Below are 10,794 nucleotides of genomic sequence, written 5' to 3' on the forward strand. Positions count from 1 at the left end.
ATCCGCCCATATGAACATGAATGTACACTTCTGTGATGGCCATCAAGTGATTTATAAACTGTACATACTTATAGCTATATCCACGCCAATATATATTTAATTACCATCAACATCCTAAAATATTCCAGGGAATTGTTTGAAGTACGGTGGCCAACAAAGGACATGGGAAATAAATTAAAATTGAAAATACATTTTTGTGCATATTCATTTATTTCCCATGTCCTTTGTTGTGGCCCACAAATGACAAGTTAAATCGACAAATAGGCACAACATAATTGGTAATTGGCCACAAATGACAAGGAAAATAAAAGAATATGCACAAAAAAATAATTGACTTTTTCTTTTTAGTAGCTTGCAGAGGACATGGAAAATAAATAAATATGCACAAAAAAAGAATTGCTAATCTTATTGAGCCCAGACTGATAGAGGAAAGGGGTTTATGCTTGCAGTTAAAGATGGGAAAGATTCCCATGTTTACAACAATGACTACTACACAGGACTGTGATTTAAAGTGTTTTACTGCAAAGTCGGACGTGTGAAGGATAAAATACAGATTTAAAAGAAGTCCGTTTTTAGTTACCTTTAGAAATGATCTTTAGTTGATATCTACTTACTTTAATATTAATTAGCAATTAATATTGCTTAAATTTTAAGCAATATTAATGACACCAAATTAAATCCAGTTGCGGTTACATGCGCGTTTCACAGGGATCGACCTCAGGACACCTATTCTTATCATATGTCAATGATACAGGATGAAATACAGGATGTTATATTTAAAAATATGGTGCTTTTGAATTTAAATCTTTCCAATATTTTAGGACTACAATGTGAAACAAGTTACCAGATAATGTGAAATGCTATTACTCCTTTACAGCTTTTAAAAAAAAAAAAAAAAAAAAACATGAAAAAGAGAAATGGAAAGAGGAAAATAAGTAAGCATTGAAATACCTTTCATTTAGAATTTAGAAGTTATCCTGTGTCATGCTTCATGCTTTGTTTGCGGCTCATTTTGGCCTGTTTATTTGTTACGGCTCTATTTATGATGGTTTAAATATTTCTTTCCCCAAATATTTTCAAACAAAACCTACTTTAGACGTTTACTTTTAAATGACTACCAACTGCCAAACTGTGGAGTTCATTTTTACTTGTAAAAATAAACTGAAGGATTGTAATAAGCAGAATTTATTGTGATGGACTGGCAATCTGTCCAGGGTGTACCCTGCCTTTGCCCTAAGTGAGCTGGGATAGGCTCCAGCCCCCTGTGACCCTGTTCAGGATAAAGCGGGTATAGATAATGGATGGATGGAATTTATTGTAATAATAATAATCAGCTGGATCAGTTTTATGCACTTGTGTCCCCTCAGACATTAAAACAAGACAATCCACCTTGCAGGTAAACAGGCCCGATGGAAAGACACTTAGTGGGAAAACAATTTAACCACCTGCAAATTAGTAGTGATCCAATCACGCCGTCTCTGAAGGTAAATAAATCCCAGACATCTTCAATTATTAACCAAATTGATTTATTATGCATGAAGAAATTCCTTCCTGCCTCGGTCACGCAAACACGCACACACACACCCAACATTTAAATACATGATGTGGTGGGAATTCAGCATAGCTCACTTCGTTGTTGCACATGCTTTAATAAAATGATAGATATATTTACAGGATAAGCAATGTCTCCGAAAAAAAATTCGCAAGAACAGCTCCCGGTCCGGCCCTGCAGCACTTTGCAACGCTCCTTTTTGTTGTTTTTTTCTTTTTTGGAAATTCACCCACATTTAAAAAGAAGTTCAGAACTGAAAGAAAAAAAAAAAACACGAACAATGGGGGTTTTGGCCAATACGACATAGCATTTTACGTATATGGAGTTCATCAACTACATAAATATGGCAGTAACACTGAGTAATTCATACGGTCTATTTACAAAGTTTGTGAAGTGGGGAAATATTACAGTCTGTGCGTGGACGACTGACAGAACGTATGCCTTCTTCTTTAAAGTGTGGGGGACCGAGTCTAGGAAAAAAAGCCGACACCTCCATCCCTCCATCGCCTCCTCCTGTAGACCGGTCAGGACTGACACGACAAACAAAATAAGGCACAATTAATACTTGGACCATTTTCAGGGGAATCTACAGACTTGCAGCTGGCTTGTGAGGCATGTAAACAATTGAGTCGATTGATTAGGACTGCCTTATCACCTTCCCTTTGTATTCCCAATCAGTGATTCAGTCCGTCTGATGTGAGTCAAAACAGGTTTCATATGGCAAGGACCTCTGACCCCCCCCCCCAAACCCCATCCAAAATAAAGAAAAATAAACTTCCCCGCCCGCCCGCCCTCTACGCTACTCAACAAATACAATCACATGGTGACAAACAAAGAAAACTAGTAGTGCATACACTACAAACACAACAGGAAAATGCGACGCCCCGCCAATTGCCTTTGGTTAGGCCACAGCACTGCCCTCTCAACAAGGGGGGGGGGAGATGATTTGAACAAATAAACAGAAGTGATTGATTGATAGGCTGTCCGAAGCTGAAGCAGTTTCAGTAGCGATGTGACTAACCAAAGATAAAAAGAGAGAGAAATCTGTTTCCCCATCCTGATCCACTGATCATCTCAGACCAATGTGTTTCTCCGACTACCTCCGACCGACCTCCACCCAACGCTCTGCGGCGACCACACTTTCTCCCCCCCTCCCCCAGAACGAACGACTAATATATTGTTTAGGGTTTTGATTCAGATACATTGAATGGCACGAGCCCTCTCTGCCCCCCGGACACGTTTGCTGTCGTTTAAAAGCGCTCCTCGTCAAAGGTTTCCGATCGCTCTCAGTTGGTGGTGATCTTCTCGGGATGAAGAAGGAGGGAGGTCTGGGCGTGGAGACTTGAGTCCTGCCCTTCCAGAACAGCCGCGGCCCCGGACAGGCTGGGGGGGGTTGGGGTTGGGGGTTGGGAGGGGGGTTGGGGCAGGAGGAGGGGAGTGAGGCAGGTGGGTGGATGGGGGCAGAGGAAGGTCTGGGGGTGGGGTGGGGGTGGGGGGGGGGGGGGGGGGCGGGCGGTCCGTCGCAGCTGTTTGGGGCTCCTGGCTTTGGTCGGTGTGATGGAACCGCTCAGTCGTGCTTCAGGTGGTCCTTGATGTCCTCCTCGTCCGTGTACTCCGACGGCTCGTCTCCGGGTTTCAGCAACCTCCCAACGTAATCGTATTTTTCTGGAAGGAAGTGCAACGAGACAAATTATTTTAGAACTCAAAATGACATAATCTACCTGCAACTGGACAATTAATGAATTTCTTAAATCCTTCTTGAAGGAAAATGTCAAACATTTGTCGCTTCAGCTTCTCCAAGTTAAAGATTTGCTGCTTTGCTTTGTCTCATATAATCTAATCAAAGAATTGATATTTTGAAATTGTGGTTTGACCAGCAGTCCAAAAACAAGCAAACAAAATCTGTTTAATATCCTAGACATGCAGCAAAAAAAGTTATTTTTCCTTTAATTCTTTTGCAAAAATGTGGCTGATAAGTTACTGATTAACCAACAACTACTTTCAGTTTAATATCTTTAAAGTTTTGGACTGTTTGTCAGACAAAACAGTCACTTTAATAGGTCAAAATTTGTTCTGACAAAGTGGCATTTTTTTTTTTTTTTTTACTATTTTCTGGTGTACTATAGGCAAAACCATTAACAAAAAAAATAAATCTAGTTGTATTTTCTAATAAAAAAAAAAAAAGTATGGCTCCAGCTTCTTGAACGTGAGAATTTGCTGCTTTCCTTGATTATCTTCAGGTTTTGGTTCAGAGGATTAATTGATCATGGAAAGAACCAATAGTTGCAGTTCTCAACAATTTCCTGGACAGATTTCAAGAAAGGAAGGAAATTATCTCGCTTTCAAAGCCGCACCCAGAAAATGCTAATCAACGGTCAGTTAACGGATTAATCGACTCTTCTGTAATAAATGAGTAAATTTGCCCCCGAACATCCAGATACAAGGCTGGAGTTGAGCGTGGTAAACGGCATGCTGGGAGTGATTTCCTGACATCTTCTTACATGATTCAATCAGTCGCAATTTGGTGCTGCCAACTTCCAAAGCTGCTCAGTCCAGCTTTAAACTCTTGCTTGTTTTGTTTTTTTAAGTAAGCCCGATGTTCCTCCGAGGGCCCTTCGGTCCACAATCAGACACTAATACACCGAGATCAATTTAAACATGAACAAACTGTAAAAGGACCTGAAACTGAGTCTCATGCTGCCCGAGTGCAGAATAATCCTCAGATTATGACATGCGTCACAAACTGAGGGCCTTTGTTTCCTTCCAGTTTCCTGTCGTAACCGTTATTCAGCAGAAGAGATATTTCTGGCTTCACTGCGCGTCTGTTCCAAAGTTTTGTTTCTTGAAATGATTCGTAACAGGAGTCTCCAGATAATCAATTAATCCGTTTAAAGGCAAAAGATTCACTGATTTCAGGGTGTAAAGTGTAAATAGTTTGATTTTCTTTACTGATTACTCCTCAGTGTCTTTTCTCAGTTAATCAAGTGATAATTTCATCAATAAAACGCTGGAAGAAAAAAAAAAAAAAATCCTAAACCGTGATGTAACATCTTTAAATGTTTCGTATGAGCCGAATGTTTTATAACTTGAAGACTTTCAGAGAACTCGCACATTAAGGACAGAAAGGCTGAAAATTAAGCAACTGGAAAGCTGCAACTGAAGAATGTCGGATCAATTAAGACAAAAATGTTAAATCATTTATCAAACTCGGCTTCTTCAGCTCTAAACTTTAAATCTTGCGAAGCTTTTGGACTTCTTGCTTAAACACTTCATTCAAGACTTGAAAGTATCAAAGAAAATAATATACAGATTAATTGATGAAGAAATGGAAATATTATCTACTTTTTTCATTCATAAATTATGTTTTACGACTTATTCACCACAACTACCAAACTTTTATTTCTGTTTCACTTCTTCATTATTGACTTCATTAACTGATCATTTGTTTGTAAAATGTCAGGTTCTTGAAGCGAAAGGTTTCAGTTTAACGTCACACGAGACAAAGAGAACTGCAGCAAATCCTGGCAAGCTGAAAAGCTTTTTCTGATCGCCGATTATATAAACGGTCGCCGATTAATCTCCTGCGGTTCAGCCCAATTCAGACGTTCCTGAAGAGGTCGTTAAATCCGGAATTTAACCTCCAATAAATGTGAAAACTTTTCCTCAGAGCTTCAACGTTTGTTCCCTGGGTTTTTATTTTGGGTTTACTTCTGCAGCGTTATTGCAAAATGGGTTTTCTCTTCACGGCTTCTTTTGGATCAACGTGAACGTTTTTACTTTATTCTTTCGAGCGCAGAAACTAACAATTAATTTGCTTGTCTATTTTCTCAATCAATCGCTCTGTATGTCCAAAAAAAAAAAGAGAAAATAGTTAAAGGTGCACACTGTAGTTCCCCAGAGCCAAAGATGACTTATTCAAATGCTCATTTTATCCGACCGAACAGTCGAAAACCAATACATTTTCTCTTTAAAATCAAAAAGAAAAGCATCAAATCTTCACATCTGAGATTTTTTTTTTTTTTTTTTAAATGGCCATTAATCATTAAATTGTTGCAGCTCCCCTTTTTGTCTTCTGATGTGTTTATTGAGCAAACAAAACCCCCAAAAATACAGTAAATAAACTTGACTTCACATGCTTTTCCTTCTTGTTGCGAGTAACATGATGGAGTTGAGCTGCAACAATTGGTGGATTAATTGTTGGAAGAATTTGCTGCTCTTCTTCGTGTCTACGTTTTATTGAAATATAAATTTGAGTTTTGGACTGTGTTCAGAGATGATAAGACACTTTATGAGTTATAAGGCTCTGGGACGATAGAAGGGATGTTTTTTTTGTTTTTTTTTAACTGTTTTTTGATGACACGTAGGTTTAACAATCACTTAATCAGCAGATTCATTGTTTGATGCAGCTACATTTTTATTTTCTCTGCAAGAAGTTGCAGATTTCTCCCTGACCAGAACGTTGTACAAACTTAATGGCAAAAGCTGCAACTGTGATGCATCACGGGAGACCAGCAGATGAAAACTAGCGCAGTCTGACTTGACTGATGCAGAGACGCTCGGGAAATACGGCGGCCGGAGCTGTGAAATCTGAGCCGAATCGATACGCGAGCAGCCTTTTCTCTGGTGGGAACTTTTCTCGCCGAGCCTACCCATGAACTGCATCTCCCACTCCCTCACGCTCTCCATCTGTACAGCGTTGAGGTCCGACAGGTCGTCGTACTCGTCCCTCAGGGCGTCTTTCTCCAGGCAGAAGGTGGCCAGGCCCCTCGAAGCATCCCGGCCCGCGAAAATGCCGTAAGGACCATCTGAGGAGTAAAACGCACAACAGCGAGGATGAGCGAGCGTGTCAGTCCGTCCATTAACGAGCTGATCAACTGATGTAACATTAAAGGTTTCACGTAGTTTTAAGCTACTTTACCCAAGAAGAAGAAGAAGAAAAAAAAAAACAACAACAACAACAAAAAAAACCACGGTGAAAAGTGTGCAGTAAAGCAGCAAGTAAACCCTGTGATTAACCCCGACCTGCATCTTGTGACTGCTGCTGCTGCTGATTCACATTAAAAGCCTTTCAGGGAATGAGTTCACAAAGAGACCTCGGACTGCAGAGAAATCACACGCTTTTCTTCCTCTTGAAAACACACCGTTTACTTTTCACATTGTCTTCTTCGATATGATGCTGGGAGATATTTTAATATGAAGGCCATACTGTAATTTGAACCTGAATATTGCCTGGAATTCTCGTCATCAGAGGCCTGCGTTTAAAGGTTGCATAAAGGTTTAATAATTAAATCACTCAAATGTCTGAATAATTAATCATATAATCGGCACTTTTCGAGGCAAAATGCCAAAAATCCACTGGATCGAGCTGCTCCAATGTGATGATTTGCTGCTTTTTATTGTCATATATAAGCTCAAACTTCATATCTTTGGACTAATGTTTGAATATAATAAACAGTTTTGGATGTGGGAAATACTTATGAGCAGTTTTCACTATTTTCTAACATTTAGTGAGTAAATCAGGTAATCAAGGAAAAACCAAAAAAATGTAATAACAACAAAAATAGCAGTTAGTAGCAGTGTTATGTTCAATAAAGATTTCTGCTATGTAATGAAACATTTTACTTACTGTGTTTTAGTAATAAAGATCATTCATCAAAATAGTAGATGGCTAATTTTCTGTTGATCAACGAATCAATTCAATTGAATGTGCCAATTATCTGACATGAGAGTAACTTGATGGTGTTTGGAGTTGGGACTGTTGGTCAAACAAATGGAGGCATTTAATGACATCATGAAGTCGAAGGAAAATGGGACAGCTGGTTAAAATCATCACGTTATCAATGTTGAGGAATTCAGTAAAAGATATACCAAGTCTGATATTTCCCAGCTCTGGATCCTCCCTGTTGTGTAACTTCATCCAATGAGATGATTTTTTTTTTTTAACGTTAAAACGTCCTCATGAATTTTGCAATTTCAGTATTGTGTTATTTGTCGCAGAGGATTCCGTGTTTAAACAACGAGCGTTGAACTCAGGAATTTATGTTTACCCGACTGATATCTCACTTTAATATCCGTTCAAAGGCACCGATAAAATTCAGTCATAAATTCGTCAAGTAAAGTCGAAGGCCTGCCCCGAAGTTTCCTCCATGTTCTGAAATCTTTCGTCATCTTCCGAGCAGAACATCATCTGACTAGCATGTGAATAACCCTGCAGGCCCTCGGGTTGTTTTCTTTTAACTGAACAAACAAAGGCAGAAAAACACCCGATGAAAGCGCTGGTTAAGAGTCCATGAAGCAGAGCACCATATCACAACGGAGATTAGGTGTACTTTGCACAACTCACGACAAGCATTTCTCAGATAAAACTGCAAACCCCACTTTACATGAAGCCTGAGTGACACTACGGTTTACTTTCTATTATTAGAATCATAGTGTCATGAATCGTGACTCGAGACACAAAAAAAAAAAACCATTATGGAGATGCATCTGGTGCCTGAATAATGTCAGAAATACTTGACAGCTGTTAATGACAGCTCCAGCTGCCTCGAACCAGCAGTGGAGGGCCGCAACAGGGAGGGAAAGATGTTGATAACTTAAACTGACAATGACTTTTCTGTCAGGATTCATCACCCGTCTGTCCCAGGACTAAGTCCAGTGTGTTGAACGCCACCTGGACGGTTTAAGACGTGACCCGAGCAGCTCCACTGTGTCTCTGAAACTGTGTCATATTTGGGTGAGGTGGACGGATTCAGGCCTACTTGGCTCGGTCCCACCGGTGTCGAACGGCAGACTGACACGCGAGACCGTCGGGAGTGCGTTTGAATAATTATAGTTTATTACAGAGAAGACGGGCGAGTCCACCAAGTGAGAGAAAATGCTGAGTAGCAGGTTGGCCTTGCTGTTACTGAAATATAAAAAAAAAAGGACAGCCTCGAACATGCATGGTGCAAGTAAAGAAATGTAATATCAGCTTTTCATATTTGCACATAAATTTCTTCGGTGGGCTCGATGCATCTTCACCTCATGACTGTCCCCCTTTAATTAGCAAACACAGCAAGATTAAAATCCTTTAAGGTTCAAGTCTTCATACAAAGTTTACAATATTGATGCACAGTCAGCAGGGGAGGAAGAAGTATTCAGATCCTTCACATAAGTAAAAGTATAAGCTCTCGTTGTGCAGTATTATAGTTTCATTGATGTTTATGTTGCATGTTTGAGCTGAATATGTCGGAGGTTGAGCTCATTTTAACATCTTTATACAGTTGGTTAGTTTAATCTTCATCAACGCATCACAATTCAGGGTTTCCCCTCCTATTATAAGGCAGCCAAGACATGTTGGGCACCGCAGAAGCTAAATAAAGTTGAAGCGCATCCAAAACAACTGAAATACTTTCCCCAGATGTTTGTATTTGATCCCCCAGTGGACTTTTTTTTTTTTTTTTGTGGAAACTTTTGTCTTCAGGCTTTTTGGCTTGCGGTTTTGTTTTTCATCTGCTCCATCTTTTCCACATTTTTAGAATAATAACGGTCAGAAAATATGTAGAGTTGCATGTTTTTTTTTTTGTTTAAATTTTTATTAAAAACAACAAACAACAACATGCACCCAAGTCTTCCAGAAGCTTAAGGAAAACACCGTCTATAACTTAAATTGATCGTAAACATGAGGAAACTACGGTGCGCGGTTACTGAACAGGACCGGTGTGAATAATTTGTCCTCTTAATAAAACAACTCGAGCTGTCAGACACATGTCAAAAGTAAACAGTCCAACACCTCCGACGACATGTCGTCGAAATGGAAATACACGAGGAAAATGACACTACTTTTTTTTTTTCTTTGTACTTAGTGGAGTACTTGAGTAAAATGTACTTCCACCGCGGATGGAGAAGTCCCGTCACCGTGAACAAGCGTCGGGTCCCCGGGCCGGACCGGACCGGACCGGACAGCCTCACCGTGTGAGCGCACGTCAACGAGCTAACAGGCTAACGTTAGCAGGCTCGCTTGTTTCAAAAAAACAACAAAACAACAACCCAACAAACAATCCCCAGCTGGAGGAGTCCGACCAACAAGTGCGTGGCGGGGTTTGGCTGCACACGGATATATTAAAAAAAAAAAAAAAGTTCAGAGGTGTCCCAAACATCTTCCGCGAGCCCCCCCCCCAAAAAAAAAACAACAAAAAAAAAAACAGCCGAGCTAGTTAGCAAGCGGTTAGCATCCCATTCAGAAACACAGATGGAGCCAGAGAGAGCTAAGCTAAGCTAAGCTAAGCTAACCGTAGCGGTTAGCGCCCAAATCTTTTTTTGGGTCCAGGACAACTCACCGCAGGCGGCGGCATGTCAGCCGCTCACCCTGCTGCCGCGGCTCATCTTCCCACTGACCACGCACCTTTACCGTAAAACTTTTTGCCGCTGGTCACGTCGAAAACTTTCATGTTGACAGCCATCAGGATCCGGGGGTTCTGGAGCCCGTCGTACTCCCGCAACTGCTCCAGACTGAAGTCCCGTCTCCTCATCTTGGGAAGCGCCGAGGCCTCGTCGCCCTGGGCCGCGTCGGCGCCGAGCCGCCTGCCCCACCGCCGGTACAACGCCACGCATACCGCCACCAACAGAGCCAAAATACTGATATTCAGCAACATCGCGCCGAGGCCGAGCCCGTCCGACTCCTCCGCTGCCCCCTGCCCGCCGCTTGTGTCAACTGGTCCGCTCGAACTGTCTCCATCGTCCGCCATACTGCACGGTTAGCGCCTACCCGCCCCTGGCCGGATGCTGCGTTCAAGTCCTGTTGGCAACGGCGGAACCACTAGTTGCTGTTGCAGTTGCTGCGCTTCTCCGGTTCCAGTGTGGTTACTGCTGGATTATCGACCCGGCAAACTGCACAGGACTTCAAGGCCCTGTTTCTATATGTCAAAAATAAAGTTTGAACGCCTTTGTCCTGCCATTTTGTGATCATAAAGTGCGTCCTTCTTTCCTTTAAATGAAAGTATGTCTGTATTGAACACTTATTATGATGGAGCAAAGTGACATGTAGAAGAAGAAGAAGGGACAGGTATGACAATATAACGCACAAACTAATAAAACCAAAAATTTAAGGCTTTTTGAAATTTTATTGTGATATATTGCATTTTGAGATTCACACGTTTACATTTACACGTTCAAAAAAAATACCTCTTCTTGTTTAGTACTGACATTTACGAGGTTCACCTGAATGCAGCAAAAGACCCGCCTACCACTGTTGTAAATTGAGC

At 41.0% G+C, this 10,794-nt stretch overlaps 1 protein-coding gene across 1 annotated transcript; it reads right to left on the reverse strand.

The window, feature by feature from the left end:
• Positions 1–2,344: 2,344 nt before the first annotated feature.
• On the reverse strand, positions 2,345–10,314 carry pgrmc2 (progesterone receptor membrane component 2). The gene is made up of 3 exons (XM_069160800.1): positions 9,936–10,314; positions 6,202–6,357; positions 2,345–3,217 (listed from the first exon to the last, which is right to left on the reverse strand). Exons 1-3 carry the CDS (start codon positions 10,276–10,278, stop codon positions 3,120–3,122), a joined length of 597 nt encoding a protein of 198 aa, XP_069016901.1. The 5' UTR covers positions 10,279–10,314; the 3' UTR covers positions 2,345–3,119.
• Positions 10,315–10,794: the final 480 nt, after the last annotated feature.

The sequence above is a fragment of the Embiotoca jacksoni genome, unplaced genomic scaffold, assembly GCF_022577435.1.
Source record: "Embiotoca jacksoni isolate LCO1_2020_lvr unplaced genomic scaffold, fEmbJac1.0.p SCAF_27, whole genome shotgun sequence".
Taxonomy (NCBI): Eukaryota; Metazoa; Chordata; class Actinopteri; family Embiotocidae; genus Embiotoca; species Embiotoca jacksoni.